This window comes from Mirounga leonina, unplaced genomic scaffold (genome assembly GCF_011800145.1).
Source record: "Mirounga leonina isolate KUSES-001 unplaced genomic scaffold, KU_Mleo_1.0 Mir_97, whole genome shotgun sequence".
Lineage (NCBI taxonomy): Eukaryota > Metazoa > Chordata > Mammalia > Carnivora > Phocidae > Mirounga > Mirounga leonina.
In genome coordinates this window covers 1972740-1986840 of record NW_023270889.1, presented here as the reverse complement: position 1 = coordinate 1986840, position 14101 = coordinate 1972740, and the positions used below count along the sequence as shown (strand labels likewise).

Sequence of the window (14101 nt, the reverse complement as noted above, 5' to 3'; positions counted from 1 at the left end):
CTATCTATCTATCTATCTATCTATCTATCTATCTATCTATCTATCTAATTTCAGACACCACCCCATACCTCCGACTCTGCAGTTGGGGCCCAGGAATCTATCTTTATGACATTCCCAGAGTAGTTACTCACCAGGTTTAAAAATCGAGGGCTTAGATTTTCAAATGCACTCCCAAATCCTACTCATATTTTTAGGTTTAAATCTATTTCTTTCTCCTTTCTCAGGTCTTTATATTCACAGAATGAGTGTTGAATAATTTCTTGCATTGCTTACTAGAAGTTTGTTTCATTTGACAAATGAAGACACAAACTCAGGGATGTTAAGTACTTGGTTCAAGGTTACACAGTACACTAATGGAGTGCCAGGGCTAGAAAGCTGTCTGTTTTAGCCTCTGTGGTTAGTTGACTTTCCTTTTCCCTTCTTTTCCTCAGCTTTATATCCATGCATAAGGAAAATGGAGGCACCTAGGGGCTTCCTTGAAAAATCAGACATAAATCAGGGTAAATGTAGATATTAATCTCTAAGCAACACTTTCTCTCAGAGAGAAACCTACAGAATGAAAAAGACTTATGACACATATCAACTAAAGACAGTGTGTGGACATTGGGGTCCCAATTTGAACAAAATGTAAATTTGTTTTTAAATTATGGGACATCAGGAAAATAAGAACACCACCTGAATATTCCATTACATTAAGGAATTGTGTTTAAATATTAAAAGGCTGACAATTTCATTATGGCTCTGTTTTTCAAAGTCCTCGCATTTAAATACTTATTGTAATATTTACGAATGCAACAATCTCTGGGAAGCTTCAAATCCAGTGGTGGGGTAGGGGGCAGGAGTAGCTGTGATGAGACAGATTTGAAATAAGATTGACCATGAGCTGATAATGATTGAATCCAAGTGATGGTGCACAGGACTTTTTATGCTATTCTTTCTACCTACTCACATATATGTTTTAAATTTCTCACTATAAAACTTTTTTTTAAGAATCCATTTCTCTCAAGGGCTGGCTTACAATTTTGTGGGTTATTTGACTTACCTATATAATAATAGGCTTATTAGTGAGGTCCACAACTTGATAGAATATCAATAGCTTTATGCCTTCACCAGCCTTCCACCATGACTGTAGGAGATAAATGCCAACCATTAAAGCAGAAACTATGGTTCTCTAGTAACAGCAATCTCTTTCCAAGCAGCTACATACTTCTATAACCTGTTGCACTGTGAGAGACCTAAAACTGCAATAGGTAAACTATTAAAATGATGAAAACAGTTTAATAAATAATAGTAATTGTGAAAGAGCAATCACACAGATCATAAGAGTTTTCATAACTCAGAGTATGCTTGGGAAATTGTTGTTAACTGTGTCAAAGTAGAAGGAGGATGCACCCAGATCTGGCTAGGGGGTAACCTAGTTAAGGTGTCAGGTTTAGCACCAATTTCCAATATGCCCAGGAAGCTGCAGCACCCAGACTTTGAGGCTGAATACTCTGCCTTTCTCCTTTGTCCCAGCCCACCACCTCCATTCAGAATCTACAGAGCTGTGAATCTTAAAGGGCAGGATCTACTAGCATTCATTACAACTTCAGAGGTAGCAGGGTTCCCAGTTAAATGAAAGGTGTTCAGGGTTTGTTTTTTAAACAATAATTAAATATTATTTCAATGAATATTTCAATGAAATATGCTATTTCAGCACAGGAAAACCCTGGAAAAAGCTTTGTTTTATGACCTAGAAGTGGAAATAGAGAGTCTAAGGGGAAACAGAGGTAGATTTCTGGGAAGATAATGTTTCATGTGTTTATTTGTCTTCCAGAACTCCAAATAGTTGCGTTGGCAGGCAGGCTGCCCTAGAACTGCTCCCTTCTGAAGACTCAGAGGTGTTTACAGAAACTGAAAGTTCCAGCAGTATATTTCCATGAGCTCATTACCCGTTCCGATGATATCCTTTAGATGTTGCATGTGCAAATGAATATCCATGCAGTATAAACCCCTGCTCTGAGCTTTTGTTTTAATTACAAAGTAGCAGAAGTTAGATATGTGATTACTGTAACATCAGGGCATCTTTTTAGAATCCCTGCTTTGGTCACTATTATTCAAAGCAACTCCAATGCCATTTCTTGCCTGCCTCTTTATGCTAATCAGCCTAGCTCACTCGGCTCCTCCTCCTTCAGCTTCCCTTAAGAACTGTTCACTTTCAGCTGTCACGGAGGGTAACTCAGACCAGGCTTAGAAATCACTTGATTTAACTCAGCAGCACTTTTAAAATTTTGTGTCTATTACTCTAGCAGTCCTCTCTAAATACCAGAGGCATTAGGTTTCATGTCAGCAGATGAGTCAAAAATTGCCAAAACGGTAATTGGTTAGAAATAGTTATTTTGTAGCATTTTACCCTGGGGGAGGAGGGGGGCGGGAAGCTTCAAAGTGCTTTGAAATGAAAGAAGAATTAAGTTGTGTTTTTATCCAAACGAATTGGCATCTTTATTTGTAGGGGAGGTTATACTGGTAAATATTTATTTCAAGAATCATGACTTGGAAGCGCTTGGAAGTTTATTAGAGAGGTAAATGTTTTACACTCACGGACAGGATCTGCATGTACCTCTGTGGCTCTGGGTGTCTGGTGAGGACCATTTTAGGTGACTGACCAAGGGAAGGAAATGCCTTAGTGAGACTGGAGTCACAGCCATATTGCCACCACCATGTCTACCATACAAAGAAAAGGCAGAAGCCACCTGTTTAACAGTTTGTACACCTGTAAACTGAAGCTTCCAGAAGACCAGCGACAGCAAGGTGAGTCAGCCAGGCTAATGGGCTGTGTGTTCGGTGATCTCCCAGCCATTCGCATTCCAGGAAGAATGGTAAGCTGGGGAAGTACCTGGGGAATCTCTGGTTGTGAAATGCTTTATGATCTTTGATTTTTTTAACTCTGAGAATAGATATACTAGTGATGCATAAGGGTGAGTTCGCTTGGATTCACTATTGGTTTTTAAAGGACTATGGGAGGCGCGCCTGGGTGGCTCAGTAGTTAAGCGTCTGCCTTCGCTCGGGTCATGATCCCAGGGTCCTGGGATGGAGCCCCACGTCGGGCTTCTCGCTCTACGGGAAGCCTGCTTCTCCCTCCCCCACTCCCCCTGCTTGTGTTCCCTCTCTGGCTGTGTCTCTCTCTGTCAAATAAATAAAATCTTTAAAAAAAAAAAAGATTAAAGGACTATGGGAGACTATCAAGAATGCATATTTCTTGGACTTGTCATTCTGCAGCTTATGGGCTTAAACTTCAGGCCACTGTCATTTTTCTAGAGTATGCTAGACTTGCGTAATTCAAAACGTCCATCCAGGCAAGGCGGCATCAGCTACTGGGGGAATCTGCTGAGAGTAGCTTTAAGTGAGCCTGGAACTATCTTCCCTGTCCTGTCACTGATGGCTCGCTTTGGGATTTCAAGTTTAAACCTCATTTTTGCCCAGGTCTCTGACTCATTCATTTGTGGGAAAAATAAATATATTTTTGACTCTTCCTGTTAGGATGTAGGAAGAGCTGGAGACAGACAGGGAAAAGTGTCACATTTCACATGCTGGGTCCTCATTCAGACTCAACTATCTATCTGGCAGTCCCATTTTCACCATCAGTCTTTTTAAAATTTCAAATCTACTACCCAGCTGCATCGAGTAGTGGCAGAGGGTGGACATGAATAGACCAGATGATTCCTCCAATCCATTCTGTCATGGACAGCAAAGGACACTTGAGAAAAAGGCAGGGTTCTGTCACAGATGACATTGTCACTCCCCAGAGGCTAAGGATTGGTCCCAGACATTTCTAACTTGCCCTCAATAACCACTGATGGATCTGTCTGTGTATGGATCTAGGCTACCAGCTCTTTATTTACTTTTCCATAGACACAGTTTTAGATTTTAGTGGCCTGGAAAGTATTGGCTCATGGGCTGAAACCTCCCATTGCCAAGGTGGATCTTTGTGCTGACATTTGCAAGACAATGTCAGGCCACCTCCCTGCATTATTCTGGACTTCATGCTGTACAAGGCTTGGCACAGTGTGGGTAGAAAATACTTTATAAGAAATGGAAACAGCAAAAACTTGTAAGACCATTCTGTATCATCAGGGCTTCTCTAAATTATTTTAAACTAACTGCCTTAGCATGTCAAGTCCCGGACTGTGCCAGGGTTCAATTATAGCGCTGTAAAATTTTTACCCTTCTGTTAGTAAACTCTAATTCATCATAGGTTTTTGTTGGCTTTTCATTTTGTTTTAAATGCTTAAAGTGACCTCCCCCCTCTATTGCTAGTATAATATTTATTATATAAAATTTGCCAGGGGGAGAATTAAGGAGATGGTAAAAATCATCAGCCAAAGATAGTTGCTATTAACATTTTAATGTATATTCATATACATTACAAATAAATACATATACAAATAGTTATTTTATATATAGTTGTTTTGTAAACTGCTTTTTAATTTAATAATTGATTATGAACAGATTTCCATGTCATAAATTCTTCTACAACCTTATTTTTAACAGTTGTATACTATTCCTTTAAATGTAGGTAGCAAAATTCCTCAGACAGTTCTCTATGATGAGACACTTTATTTCTATTTTTTCACCAATACAAACAACACTGTGTTTCACATAAATCATTGCAGAGATAAGATTATTTTCTTGGATACATTCTTAGTGGTAGAACTGTGAAGCCAAAGGATATGTATGTTTTTAAGATTTTGTGGGTTTTTTGGCTTTTTTGGTTTTTTTGCCAATTGGTCCTCCAATTAGAAGTTTAGGGGTATATTCTCAGTAATACTGGGTAATATTTTTAAAAGCTTTTCCCAATTTTATAAGTGGAAATACTATCTCACTGTTGTTTTCACTGAAGGCAGGCTGTCTTAATATTCTCTCCTCTTATTGGCCATATCCAGAGGACACTGGAAAAATCATTATGATGACATACTTCCCAAAATACCAACAAGACAAGAAGTCTGGTTTCTTTTCTCAGGCTGAAGCTTTTGCCTAGAATGTTTTGAAAGCAACCGTATTCTTCCACAACCGAGTCTCAAAATATCAGCCCACATAAACCACAATCCATAAAGTTGAAAAGCATGTTAATGCAATCCAGACCGGCCACTGACTGCTACAAGGACTGTCATCTAGAGATCTGAATTGACAAGTGACACTGGGCAGTGTTTGCTATGCTGCTAAATAGCATTCTACTTACTGTTCGGGAGTTGAAAAGTATTCATTGAGTGTAGTATCCTCCAAGCTATATTTGCACCTTGCTATTATACAAACTTCAGCAAAGGTCCAAGAAAGCAAAGCCGTTAGTTTCAGAGAGTGAGGTCTGCCTGTGGATTTATTCACTGAGGCATTCTGAGTCTGTGGCTTTGGCCTACCCTCAGCCACACCAAGGTTCCAGCTTTTTAACTTAACATATGGACGTGATTAATTGGCATTTAACTCTTCCGAGGGCACAACCAGATTCAACACATACATACTTTCTAGTCCTCCACACTATATGTTGAAGTGCTTGTTGTTGTAAAGCTGTACTTTTTGGGTGATCACTTACATAAAAGTCACTTGTTCTTTAGCAACTATCTGAACAATGACTATGCAAAGCACTGTGCCAGTCACCGGGTACATGAGTTGAATCAAACCAACTAAGCCGTGGTTTCCAGTCCACACAGTGTTTACCTGCTACAGCAACAGATGCTCTAGAGTCCAGAATAGTAGTCCAGGAGGCTCCTCTCTCTACTTGTTGCTGTCTGATAGCTTCTTCTGTGAGAGTTCAAATCTGCTGATCTATAACTCTGATCTGAGACCACATTTGTCAACATTAACATGTGTCTGCAAAAACCTCAACAACGTTCAGTACGCATTACATTCAGGTACTAGGCAAACTTCACCATATTTATGTTTTATAATGCTGTATACTTTAAAATTTACAAAGTAGATTTCTAAAATGCTTTAAAAATTACAAAATTTTCAATACGTGACACCTCATTTAATTCTTACAATATCAGGTGAGGTGGTATATTAGTCAAGATTCTCCAAAGAAACAGAATCTATGGGGGATGTGTGTGTGTGTGTGTGTGTAGATAGATAGAGATAGAGACAGAGATAGAGATAAAGATAGAAATTTATTTTAAATAAATAAAACCTGGGTCGCTCAGTTGGTTGAGCATCTGACTCTTAATTTCAGCTCAGGTCATGATCTCAGGGTCCAGGATCAAGCCCCGTGTGGGGCTCTGAGCTTGGTGTGGCATTTGCTTGAGATTCTCTCCCTCTCCCCTGTCCCTGCCCCCACTTGCATGCTTGATCTCTCTCTCTCTCAAATAAATAGTCTTTAAAAATTAAAAAAAAAAGAAATTTATTTTAAGATATTGCCTCACACAATTAGGGAAACTGACAAGTCCAAAATCCTCTGTGTGGGCTATCAGGCTGGAGTCCCAGGCAAAGAGCGGACCAATGTTGCAGTTAAAATCTGAAAGCACTCTGTTGGCAGAATTCCCTCTTGCTCAGGGCAGGTCAGTCTTTTGTTATATCCAGACCTTCAGCTGATTGGATGAGGCCCACCAACATTCTAGAGGGCAATCTGCTTTACTCATAGTCCACCAGTTTGAATGTAAATTTTATTCAAAAGCACCCTCACAAAAACATCCAGAATAATGTTTAACCAAATATCCAGCACTGTGGTGCAGCCAAGTTGACACATAAAATTAACCATTATAGGTAGGCATCATTATCCTCAATTTCAAAGATGTGGAAACTGGGAATCCTCAAAGTCAAGTGATTTTTCCAAGGCTATATAGTTATTAAGGCCTACGTTCAATGTGCTTTCTGCTATATATAGCTGTCTCATAAAATCCATGTTTCCTAGTGTTATAGTGTTTAATTTTTTCCATTGATCCATATCAAAGTAACTTCTCTGCAAACAGTCAAGCTGCATTAGGATTCCTTCTGATTTTGTTTGTTCTGACACCAACTAGGTGTGCTACAATTTAATTCAATTCTGACATTATCCAGAGTTAGTGAAGATTCCAAAACTTACAGGCTCAGTCTCATGAGACTGACAATTTCAAATGCCAGCTACAAAACTTCAGGTGTCTCCAGGCCATCTGCATTTGTGCCTGGATGATTACAAATGCAAGTCATCCCACAACTCTCCCAGGTTTGAAAATTTGCTAGAATGATTCATAGAATCCAAGAAAGATCTATAGCATTTTATTATAAAGGATACAAATGAACAGCCAACTGAAGAGATACATAAGGCAAGGTGTGGGGGGGTTCTGAGCACAGGAGTTCTGTCCCCATGGAGTCTGGGTCTACCACTCTCCCAGGACATCAGTAAGATCACCAACTAGGAAGTTCCAGTAAGCATGGGTGTCCAGAGTTTTCATATGTGATTTCATTACACAGATGTAATTGATTAAATCATTAACTATGATTGAACTCAATTTCCAGTCTCTCTCCCTTCTCTCCCCCAGGTTGGGGGTAGGAAGTAGGGCTAGAAGTTCCAACTCTATACTTGCTTGGTCTTTTTAGTGTGGCCAGCCCCTCCCTGGAGTCACCTCATTAGCAAAACAGACACCTGACTCTCAGTCAGGAAATTCAAATGGTTTTGAAGCTCTGTGCAAGGAATAGAGAACAAAAACCAGACCTATTCTTTATTACATCACACTTTGGCCATGATTTTCTGGATGAATTCTGTCCTTAATGTCAGGACAGGTTCCTGAAAGTCAAGAAACATAGATTAAGGCCTTCAACCATTTACTTATTTAATGCAGTTTTTACCAAGTGCTGGATGCTGTATTAAACACCAGAAATGCAAAGATGTTTTTCTCCCAGGCTTGTTTTCTATCATGTGTTTTTTAAGAGGAATTCTGTAATAAAAACTCAGCTAATGATACTTTTTCAACATTTTGGGTGAAAGAAAAAGTGATTTGATTCTATAATGTTCAGACTTTGCTGCATTCATCCTCATTCTTTGTATTTTAGCCACACTCCTCTTGAGGGTTTCAGAAGGCATTTAATTTACCTTTGAACTTAGTAAAGATAAATATAAAGGTTAAGTGGGGCCTAGTTACTGTGTGATCTAATTTGCTCTGAATCTAAACCATATAATTAGACTGCTGCAAATGTACTATTTCCCTTCAATATATTCTGTAAACATTTATGAATGTACTTAATTTAGAACACCTACAAAATTTAAGTGCTAAGGATTGAAGACACGACCATGAGAAAGGGAGCCCAGTAGTGGCAAATAATGAAATAATGCCTCCAATATGAAAAGATAATGTGAAATATGTATATTTTGCTTCTCAAAATAGATTTGTATTGGCTTTCCTTTCTGTGATTCTAAAACTGTGATACGGCCTAGACAACATGACATCTTTTGGGTGATACATGTCTAAATGAACAAGGATCAAAGAAGAAGACATACACATATTTCTGTTTTTCTTCCACCAAAGGGAGCCTCAAGGAGGCTAGAATGAGTTTTGTTCTATCTGCAAAACCATTTTACTCGCATTTAAAGGCACAGATTGATGGAAACAAATATAGACCACTTTAAAATAATTAGAAAGGAGAAAGTTCATATTCTATTAGATTTGATCATATTCAAGCTCTCACCCAGTACAGGAATCCTTTCCATTAAAACCTCCTTAATAGATGAAACATATATAAGGATTTGGAAAATATATGTAATGGCTTAAACTTCATTTTCCCACCTCACGGTCATTAGGATGGCTACCATCAAAAGAAAAAAAAACACCAGAAGATAACAAGTGTTGGCAAAAATGTGGAGAAATTAGAACCCTTATGCACTGTTGGTGGGAATGCAAAATGGTGCATCTGCTGTGGAAAACAGTATGGCAGTTCCTCAAGAACTAAAAATAGAATGATCATGTGACCCAGCAATTCTACTTCTGGGTGTATACCCAAAAGAAGTGACAGCAGGGACTCAGACAGATACGTGCACACCAATGCTCATAGCAGCATTATTCACAAAAGCCAAAAGGTGGAAGCAACCTATCTGTCCATTGACAAATGCAACATAATGTGGTATATACATACAATAAAATATTATTCAGCCTTAAAAAGAAAGGAAATTCTGACACATTCTATAACATGGATAAATCTTGAGGACATCATGCCAAATGAAACAAGCAAGTCGTGAAAAGATAAATACTATATGATTCCACTAATATGAGATTGCTAGAGTAGTCATTCATGGAGACAGAAAGAATGGCAGTTGCCAGGGGCTGGGAGGGTGACTAGGGAGTTATTGTTTAATGGTATGGAGTTTCAGTATTGCAAGATGGATAGGTTCTAGAGATTGACTGCACAAACATGTGAATGCAGTTAGCACTATTGAACTGTGCACTTAAAAATGATTAAGATGCTAAATTTTATGGCATGTGTATTTTACCAAAATTATTTTAAAGCCATGCTGCCCAAATTCATCCCTAATTACATTTCTGAATTTGGACTTAAAAAAACAAAAACAAAACAAAATAAACCTTCATTTTTCTTATTCCTAAAACCAAAACTAGAAAGAAATATCCTTCTCATCTCTGATTCCCAAAAGTTATTTCTTTGAAAACATTAATAAAATTAATAAACTCCTAATTTCCATAAAAAAGAAACAAAGCATTACCAATATCAGAAATGATAGTGTCATTATAGATCCTATGGCCATTAGGAGGATGATAAAGGAATATTATGATTAATACTGTGCCAGAAAGATGCCCCCCCCACAAATTCAACAGCCACTCATGTAAAAAATCTAAAAGGAATTAAAATAGAAGGGAACTTCCTCAGCCTGATAAAGAATGTTTTCAAAGAACTGACAGCTAACATAGTACTTTCACTATCAATGAAAGACTTAACACTTTCCTACTAAGATTGGGAAGAAAACAAGGATGTCCATTATAATCATTTCTATTCAGCATTATGGAATAAGACTGAAGGTTCTAGCCAGTGTAATAGGTTAAGTAAGAGAAATAAAAGTCTTAAATATCAGAAAGAAGAGTTAAAACTATATTCACAGATGAATGATAGTCGGTATAGAAAAACCTTTAGGAATCTACTAAAAGAAAAAATACTAGAACTAATAAATGAGTTTACCAAGGTCACAGGATAACAGCATACAAAGTCAATATACAAGAAAAAAATTGTATTTCTATATATTAGCAAAGAATAATTGGAAATTGAAAAATTTTAAGTATTCTTTTAGTAGTAACTTTTTTATTAAAAAAACGTAAGGATTAATTTAATAAAATATGTGCAAGACCTGTACACTTAAAACAAATAAACATTGCAGAGAGAAGTTAAAGAAGATTAAACTAAATACACAAATTGGAAGGCTCAATATTATTAAGATACCAATCTTCCTCAAATTGATTTACAGAGTCAAGGCCATCTCAATCAAAATTCCAGCAGACTCTTTTCTTTTTCATTAACAAGCTAATTTAAAATTTATTTTTAAAAGATGTTATTTATTTATTTGACAGAGACATAGCTAGAAAGGGAACACAAGCAGAGAGAGTGGGAGAGGGAGAAGCAGGCTTCCTGCTGGCAGGGAGCCCGATGTGGGGCTCAATCCCAGGACTCTGGGACCATGACCTGAGCCAAAGACAGATGCTTAACAACTGAGCCACCCAGGTGCCCTGCTAATTTAAAATTTATAAGGAAATGCAAAGAACCTAAAAGAACTAAATGAAAAGAAGAACAATGTTGACAACTTATGCTTTGGATTTCAAGCTATAATAATCAAAATGGTGTAATATTGGTATAAAGATAGAAAATTGATTATTGAAACAGAAGAGGGAGCCCAGAAATTGACTCATTTATTTTTGGCCAATTGATTTTTGAAAAGATACCAAGATAATTCAAAAAAGGAAAAGGTAATATTTTTTGTAATAGCTCTGAAACAAATGGCTAAACATGTGACTAAAAATGGACCTCATTATCCTCCTCACACAAAAATTAATTTGAGATGAAATATGAAAATACAAAAGCTTAGTCCATAAAGCTGCTAGAGGAAAACAGGAAAATATTTTCACAAAATTGGAATAGGTAATTTTTAGGCACAAAAAATAAGTAAACTAGACTATCAACATAAAAAATTGTTGTTGTTTAAAAGACAGCATTAATACAAGAAAAGAGAAGAGTGAGGGTGCCTCAGTCGATTAAGCATCTGCCTTTGGCTTGGGTCATGATCCCAGGGTCCTGGTATGGAGCCCCCCGTTGGGCTCCCTGATCCGTAGGGAGCCTACTTCTCCTTCTCCTTCTTGCTCATGCTCTCCCTTGCTTTCTCTGTCTCTCTCAAATAAATAAATAAAATATTTTTTTAAAAAAAGGAAAAAAGAATATGTATATGTGATATATAGATCTGAAAAAAAGCTTGCAATCAGAATATGTAAAGAACTCAATATAAACAATTTCATTTAAAAATAGGCAAATGATCTGGCAGACACTTTAGAAAAAGGATATACAAAGGTTCAATAAGCACATCAAAAAATGCTCAACATAATTAGTCATCAGGGAATGCAAATTAAAAACACTATGAGATATCACTTTACATCCACCAGAATGGCTAAAATTAAAAACACCAATGATACTGTGTTTTGGAGAACGTGGAGCAACCAGAACTCCCATTTACTGTTGTGAAGTGGTATGACCACTTTAGAAAATAGTCTGGCAGTTTCTTTTATATATAGTTAAATCTGTGCCTACCTTATGATACTCAGTTACATTCTTAGGTATTTTCCCAAGAGAAATGGACATGATATGTCCACAAAAAGCTTGCAGAAGAATGTTCATAGCAGATGTTATACCTATGCGCTCCAACATGTGAACAACCCAAATGTACATAAGCAGGTAAATGGACACAAACTGTGGTATGTCCATAGAGTAGAATACTACCCAGTAGTAGAAAGGAATGAATTACTGATACACGTAACCACACAGATGAATCTGAAATTGCACATTTTGAGGGTGAAGACAAGAGGCTGAGCCTATGGGATGAAGGACCGTGAGCCCGGCACACAGGTAGCTCATAGGGTGCTGCTTCACATGGGCTGGAAGCCCTGCCAACAGCATACATTCTAACCACGAGGCTGTGTTACAGAAGGCCATCTACTGAGGATGCTGCAGACACCTCAGATGGTAAGTTCTCCTAGGAGACCTATCAGATCCCTTTCAAAACTAAGATACTGTGATGTGCCCCTAATTCTTTCAGTCATTTGGATGTTGCCTCCTCAATTGTGTTGTACAAGCTCTTGGGGAGCAGTTACCTGGGTTTATACCAGGAACCAAGCACAGTGCTCAGGTGTCACCTATAAACAAATCACATTTTGTATGTGTCAGGCACTGTTTTAAGCACTTTGCATGTGTTAGCTCATTTCTTTATGAAAGTCCCGTGAGGTAGGGAACATCAAGACCTCACAATTGGGGTCTTGAGCCAAGACCCCAACCCAAGAACATGCTTTAACACATGTTCACTTCCTCCTAATGGGGGCACAAGATAGATGCTCCACTAAGTACCTGCACATGATCTGAGTGATGGCTGGCCCATGAATCAGTTTGTGGTTCAGTTTAAAATGTGTTGTTATTGAAGTCACCAATCAATTCCTATATAAACTGCTCACCACATCCAGCTGTCTCCCAAAAGGGTGTAGTTGACCCTAAACCAAACAGAAAGAAAATGCAGCAGTATGGTGCAGACATAGCAGCCCAGAGCAAGTTGTTCTGCTTACTGGGCTGCAGTTTTCACTTAAATCTAAGTACCTGCACGGTCTCCATGTCTTACACTGCATAAAGTGTGAAAGATAGCAATGTACCACTTTTGGAACTGGGCCGATATGGCCTTGGAGAGATGATTTGAGTTTTAACAAAATACACAAGAGGTATCGAAAACTCCAAATTAAAAAGGGGCTAAAGAATTGTCATTATTATCATTCGTTTTTTTATTTAAACTGAGGACTCTATTCAAAGTGCTGGCTCAACTATTACATTAAATCATTAACTTGAAATCTTAACATTTAGGTAAAGTAAGTTTCACACCTGAGTGCTTTTTAATGAAACCTGTTGGTAAAATTAGCATGATATCCGAAAGTCAGGATTCAAAATGCAGTAAATACCAGTGTTCGGTAAGAAGCTGCATTCCTTCTACCCAATGATCAGATGACTCGCCAATAAGTAAGCACGAGGTCATAGGAGTAAGATCTAGACTACTGGCAAAAGATGATAGTCTGAAGGTGGCTTTTGATACTAACTAAAGCCACGTCAAAAGAGCATGAAACATGCATCTGTGTGTTGAGCCAGAAGGAGATAGGAGTTAAACTCTAACTGAGGAAATGAAAACGGACCTATATATTTAAACAGGAGAGAGAAGAAAGAGATTTTGGTAAGTGGCCTGTATCACTGCAGGATGGGCTTCAGGTCCAAAAAGAACCCAAGGCTAACGGGACACAAATTCCTTTCCGTCAGCAGATGCAGAGAAACTACCAGACTTCCAGACACTATAGCTCAGTAACTTGATTGTCCCTCTCAGGTAGGCATCTGTAATGACTGGTTTAAATAATGGGCACCAATGTTTCTTGTTTTGATAAAAGGAGGTAATTCATGAAGAAGGTATGTGACCATCTGGAGAGGAAAGAATTAAGCAGGGAGAGCGCCTTCTTGTTGGAAATGGACATTTTTGGTCTAGGGCTGTCTGTCTTGCAGAGAAAAGGAGTCGCAGATAAAGATTTGTGCGCGTATGTGTTTTTATAAACTGAGCATGGGTAAGACTCATACTGACGCTACCGATTATGAGGAGCTCTTTGTCCAGCAAGACCAAAGAACTTCATTCTCAAGTATGGATTAATGTTTTGGTATTATTTGCCATTTTTCTTTCTGAAAATTGAAAAAGCTAAAGTGAATTAGTAGACGTGATTGTTTTGATAGTAGGATGAAGCAAAGTAGATTTTGAGGGACTTGTAGAAAACAACTCTAGCTACAAATATACAGAGAAAGAAACATAAAGATTTGGAAAACAAATCTTCAAAAAATACCATAATAGAGGTATCAAATGTCTTTCTATCTTTGTAGACATTTC

General features: G+C 37.9%; 1 protein-coding gene across 4 annotated transcripts in view; it reads left to right on the top strand.

The window, feature by feature from the left end:
* LOC118006555 (ran-binding protein 3-like) overlaps positions 1-14101 on the top strand; it is a 263048-nt gene that overhangs the window by 216563 nt on the left and 32384 nt on the right. Inside the window, exon 1 of one of the 4 annotated variants that reach the window (XM_034999265.1) lies at positions 2256-2790. The exons of 2 other annotated variants lie outside the window; for them this stretch is intronic. In XM_034999265.1, coding sequence (XP_034855156.1) covers positions 2700-2790 — 91 coding nt within the window. In that variant the 5' untranslated portion in view covers positions 2256-2699. Of the gene's footprint in view, positions 1-2255; positions 2791-14101 lie in introns of those variants that run through there. One more of the 4 variants, XM_034999263.1, reaches the window with a different exon arrangement.